Here is a 5,271-nt window from a genome sequence, read left to right on the forward strand (position 1 = left end):
CAAATATTTAAAGTATGCAATATAAAATAAATAAATATAAAATCATAAAGTAATCGTAAAGTTTTTAAAAATGTCCTTTTTTTTTATTTTTGCAATTCAACAAATATTACCATGAGGAATAATTATTTTACGATTACAAAGTTAACAACTTGTATAAATGTATATAGAGAGAGAAATTATAAAAATAAAAAAATGAGAAAAATAAACAATTAAATATTTATATATAATAATTTATTATACATAATATACAAATATATGATGTATATACTATAAAGAATAATAAAAATAATGATATAAAAAGTAATAAAGTTAATAATATAAATAAAATAATCAAAAGTATACATTATTTTTATGCAAAATATAAATTCTCTTTTTCTTTAGACAAATGTTACCATGATTAATAAATATTTTACAATTTAAAATACAAGAACAACTTATATATGTAGAGAGAGATAAATAATACAATTTGAAAATAATAATAATAAATAAATAAAGATATTTTAAAGATATTAATAAAGATATTCCTTTTAATTTTGGGTTGAAATGTGATCTGGGCAAATGTGTTTTATCCAAGTGTAAAAAGTACAGTGAGCAGATACAGTATTGTAGGGCATTGCAGATGTGCCACTGTACAACATCTAAAGTGCTTGAGTGTGTATTTAGAGAGACAGAAGAACATGTTTGTGGAGAGCTGGACTCACTCAGGCTGCTCAGCTGACGGATCACGTTGGCCAGAGAGATGTTAGAAAACATCAATAATTCAAAAAAAAAAAATGTATATATCAAGTCAAATTGTACAGGTATAAAAAATAGGAAAAGTCAAAAAATCTGAAAATATAACAACCCAAAGGAAACATCATATTTTCGTATCAAAAAAACAAACCAATAAAAACATCATATAATCATTATCATACATAAATGTTCAGAGATCCATCACAATCAACTTCACATATGCAGTTATTAATGCCCCACCTGTATTTAAAGGTCTCTATATCCATTATTAAATTGTAAAATGCAAATTCAACCTTTAAACGTGATTTTATAAATGTTTAGAGATCCATCACAATCAACTTCACATATGCAGTTATTAATGCCACACTTGTATTTAAAGGTCTGTATATCCATTATTAAATTGTAAAAAGCAAATTCAATCTTTAAACGTGATTTTATCAAACCCCTAAAAATCAAAGTAGCATCAGTCTGTCCCATTCCAACAATCTTATTTTTCCGTGACAGCCAAATAGCCAACTTTGCTTGGCCAAAAACTAAATTCACTAATACATGGGTCTCCCTTGTGGAATGTTTATATTTAGGACCATAGATAAAGAAAACTTTAGTAAAAACCTCCCCTAATTCACGGCAGCATTCTTCTAAAAAACTAAACAGAGGAACAAGCCTTTCACATTCAGAAAATAAATGAAAAACTGTTTCCGATTGTCCACAGAAATGGCAACCCTCCCCTGCCTGTGGATCAATGTGTGCTCTGTGTCTGTTCGTAGCTATTATACCATGCACAATCCGCCACTGCGGGTCTTCAGACCGTTTCTCAATGGGGAGTTTGTACAAGGTTAGGCTTGCCGCGATAGATGGTGCTGACGGTGATACCGGTGTTAAGCCACAACACCGGTTACGTCACTTGCCCACCGCGTCACCGACATCACCGTCGTTTAGATTTTTTATGGTGGGAAAATTTCCTCACCGTCACAACCCTATACAAGGTCCTCCAACTACCTTTGGGTGAAGAGCCTGACCCAAAAAAGTCCAACCACTTAGACTCCTTCACAATCTCCAGAGTATGACAATGAAGAGCCTTTACACACATCACATATAGTTGCTTCTTCCCAACAGCACTGAAATGTCCTGTCTGCAGTGATGCAAAGGATAGGATGTTGCCTTCTGCTTCTTGCCACTCGCCATTTTCTGCAGAAACCTCCAGGTCTGGGAAGGATACTACTTCCTCCCCACCAGGTACAACCAGGGACACACTGTAATTCTGCGGCAATCGTTCCTGCACCTCAGTCAGAAGTCTCTGGGCAACTCGAACAGATCTTATGCCAAGCTTAAGAGCCAATATCTCTGCAGACAACCAGCCATCCTCGAAGGCTAGATGTCCTACTTTAGTGATGTTTGCGGAAAGAGCAGCATTCCTCAGAAAAAGGGATTTAAAAATATCCAACTCAAGTGCTGGGTTGAAAAACAATGGTTCTTCCTTTAACCAATGAAAATGAGTGTCACTTAACTCTCGAGAAATCCTGAAGAGTGTCCATGATTTTAACACTGACTTGTGAAAGGATGTCAGACCACTTAAGTCCAGTTTATCACCATCCAATAAAAACAAGTGACGATCAAATCCCATCTTTCCTGCTCTTCTCAGAAGGGCATAAGCAACCCAAAACCAACTCACATCCTCTCCATAAAGAAGCCTTTGAGCTGTCTGGAGTCTGAAGGCCTTGATCCGTGACCTAATGTCGATGAGCCCCTGACCCCCCTCTAGGCAGCTAGAGGACTGAGGCTTTCAGCCAGTGTTGTCCTGACCAGAAAAAGTCTATAAGTTGCTGCTGAATGTCTCTTACCAAATCTTCTGGGGGCACCAGCACCATCATTCTGTGCCACAAAGACGAGGCAACCAAATTATTACAGACCAGTACTCTTCCCCTGTAGGAAAGCTGGGGTAGCAGCCAATGCCAGTGAGACAACTGAGCACACACTTTCTCCACTAGGCCCTCCCAGTTTTGCTTCTTATATTCATCAGTTCCTAAAAACACACCTAAATATTTTAAACCTGCCCTTCCCCATTGCAACCCCCCTGGAAGTAAGGGACCTTCACTATCTTTTCCACACCACAAGAGCATCACTCTTTGCCCAGTTAACTTTCGCAGAGGAGGCTTTACCGTAACATTCTAAGCTTTCTTCTAAACATTGAATATCTCCAGTGACATCATCTGCATAAGCAGAAAGTTTAACAGGCTGCTGGGGCATCAGTGTATTAATTTGTAGACCCCTTAACTCTCTTCTTAGTTTACATGTAAAGGTTCAATGACAATACTATAAAGCTGCCCTGAAAGAGGACAGCCTTGTCTGATACCCCTTTGAACCCTTATAGGAATACTAAGACCACCGGCCATTTTAATTAAACATGTAGCTTCAGAATAGAGCAGTCTGATTAGTAAAGTAAAATGATCCCCAAAACCAAAGACTTTAAGCGTTTCAAAAAGATAAGACATGATCTACCCAATCGAAAGCCTTTTCCTGATCCTGAATGACAAAAACCCCACATCAACATTATTAAAAGAAGCAAAGTCAAAAAGATCTCTTACCAAATGCAAATTGTCTGTAATAGATCTACCCTTTATACAGTAAGACTGATCCTTATGTATGATTTGTTGCAGTACACTATTTAATCTTTTGGCTAAGCATTTTGAGAGAATCTTATACTCAGAGCATAGAAGTGCCACAGGCCTCCAGTTCTTTAATAAAGATAAGAATACTCTTTTTGGAAGCAAAGTTAAAACTGCATGCTGGCAACTCTTAGGGAGACTTCCTTCATTAGTTTATTCCTGAAGAACTTTAAAAAAGTCATTCCAGATGACAGTCCACAAGCTGTTATAGAACTCAGCAGGAAGACCATCTATTCCGGGTGTACGACCTAAAGAGAGTTCCATCACAGAGGCAGTCACTTAATCAAAAGTAAGTCTCTTTTCCAAAAATTCCTTCTGCTCTGAAGTTAGAACAGGGAGATCCTGAAGAAGTTCTTTTCTAGCATGTCCATCTGAATTTTCAGCAGCAAAAAGAGTAGAGTAAAAGTCTACAGCCAGTCTGCGCATCTCCACTTGGTCAGAAGTGATACGCCCAATACTGTCCTTTAGACTGTACATCTGTTTATCTTGAGAAGCTTTGCGTTCCAAATTAAAGAAAAAAGAAGTAGGAGCATCCATGTCTCTCACTGTTAAAAACCTGCTCCTTATAAGTGCACCCTTTACTTTTTCATTTAAAATAGAGCTTAAGGAAAGTTTCTTTTCAGTCCACTTTTCCTGTAAACCAACAACATTGTTAACAGTCATGTTTCTCTCAGTAGCAAAAATTTCTTGTTCCAGTTGCTCCAATGTCTTCTTTAAACACAAAGTGGAATAAGAGGCGTATTGCTGACAAAACAACTTTATACGTGCTTTCCCCACTTCCCACCACTGAATTATGCTATCAAAACGGGCCTTTTCAACTTTCCCAAAATAACTTACATTTTTCAATAAAAAATGTATCTTCTAAAACTTTTATATTAAAATGCCAATAATAACTTTTGTGAGGTCTTATGTCCAAGACACAATCAACTGTGATAAGTTTGTGATCAGAGAAAGACATGGGGACAATAGTTGTATTTCTAACTCTATTTCTCATATTTCCAGATACAAAAAACCGGTCCAAACGTGCAGCAGAAATCAGACCAGCGCTGACTTTCACCCAAGTGTACTGTCGCGTTGAAAGATTGTGTTCTCTCCAAACATCTAAAAAATTCAGGTTCTCATTCTCAATCACACTGGCTAAACAGAGTGCTGACTGTGAATTAGGGTTGGGCGATGTCTACCAAATTGGCATCTGACGATGTCTACAGTGAAACATCGTGATGGACAATGACATCGGGGGGAGGGGTTAGGGGTGTGCCCGAAGCGTGAAACAAATAACGCGTTCTAAGGAGCCACTAAAAGGTTAGTCGCTTGCTAGTGGTAGCCTGTTGCATTACAGTACATGAAAGTTCACTTACCACATACACAGAGTAAGGAGAAATTACGATGTCATCTTAACATCGTGATGTCTGGCAGATCGTCTATCGGCCCAAACCTACTGTGAATGCGGCTCCTCCCCATTTCTATCAAGTGTAAAGTCCAATGTGCAATTCCAGTCCCCCCAAAAACAATAAAATCTTCATTCTGGTTTTGCCTTAAAAATAGTTTCAGCTTAATGAAAAGCTTAATTCTGTCGGGGCCAATATTAGGAGCGTAAATATTCACAAACAAAAAGCAGAAACTACTTATTTCTGCCCTTACAATTAACAGTCTTCCTGGTTCTAACTCATGTTTCAATACAATTTTGGATTTAACATCAGGGGAAAAAAGCACAGCCACCCCTGCACTTCAATTAGTCCCATGACTGAGAACATGTTCTCCCTCCCACCTAGGGCTGGGTATCGAGTTCGATACTTTTTAGGCACCGACCGAATTGCCTCGATACCATCGAGTATCGAAAAACATCTCGTCGTTCAGTACCAAATTTCGATAC

General features: G+C 37.7%; 1 protein-coding gene across 1 annotated transcript in view; it reads right to left on the reverse strand.

The window, feature by feature from the left end:
• The window catches only part of LOC107667835 (wiskott-Aldrich syndrome protein family member 1-like), a 35,834-nt gene extending 35,081 nt beyond the window's left edge, over positions 1-753 (reverse strand). Inside the window, exon 1 of the mRNA XM_016459555.1 lies at positions 702-753. Coding sequence (XP_016315041.1) covers positions 702-753 — 52 coding nt within the window. The remainder of the gene's footprint in view (positions 1-701) is intronic.
• Positions 754-5,271: the final 4,518 nt, after the last annotated feature.

This window comes from Sinocyclocheilus anshuiensis, unplaced genomic scaffold, assembly GCF_001515605.1.
Source record: "Sinocyclocheilus anshuiensis isolate Anshui unplaced genomic scaffold, SAMN03320099.WGS_v1.1 scaffold2417, whole genome shotgun sequence".
NCBI classification, from domain to species: domain Eukaryota; kingdom Metazoa; phylum Chordata; class Actinopteri; order Cypriniformes; family Cyprinidae; genus Sinocyclocheilus; species Sinocyclocheilus anshuiensis.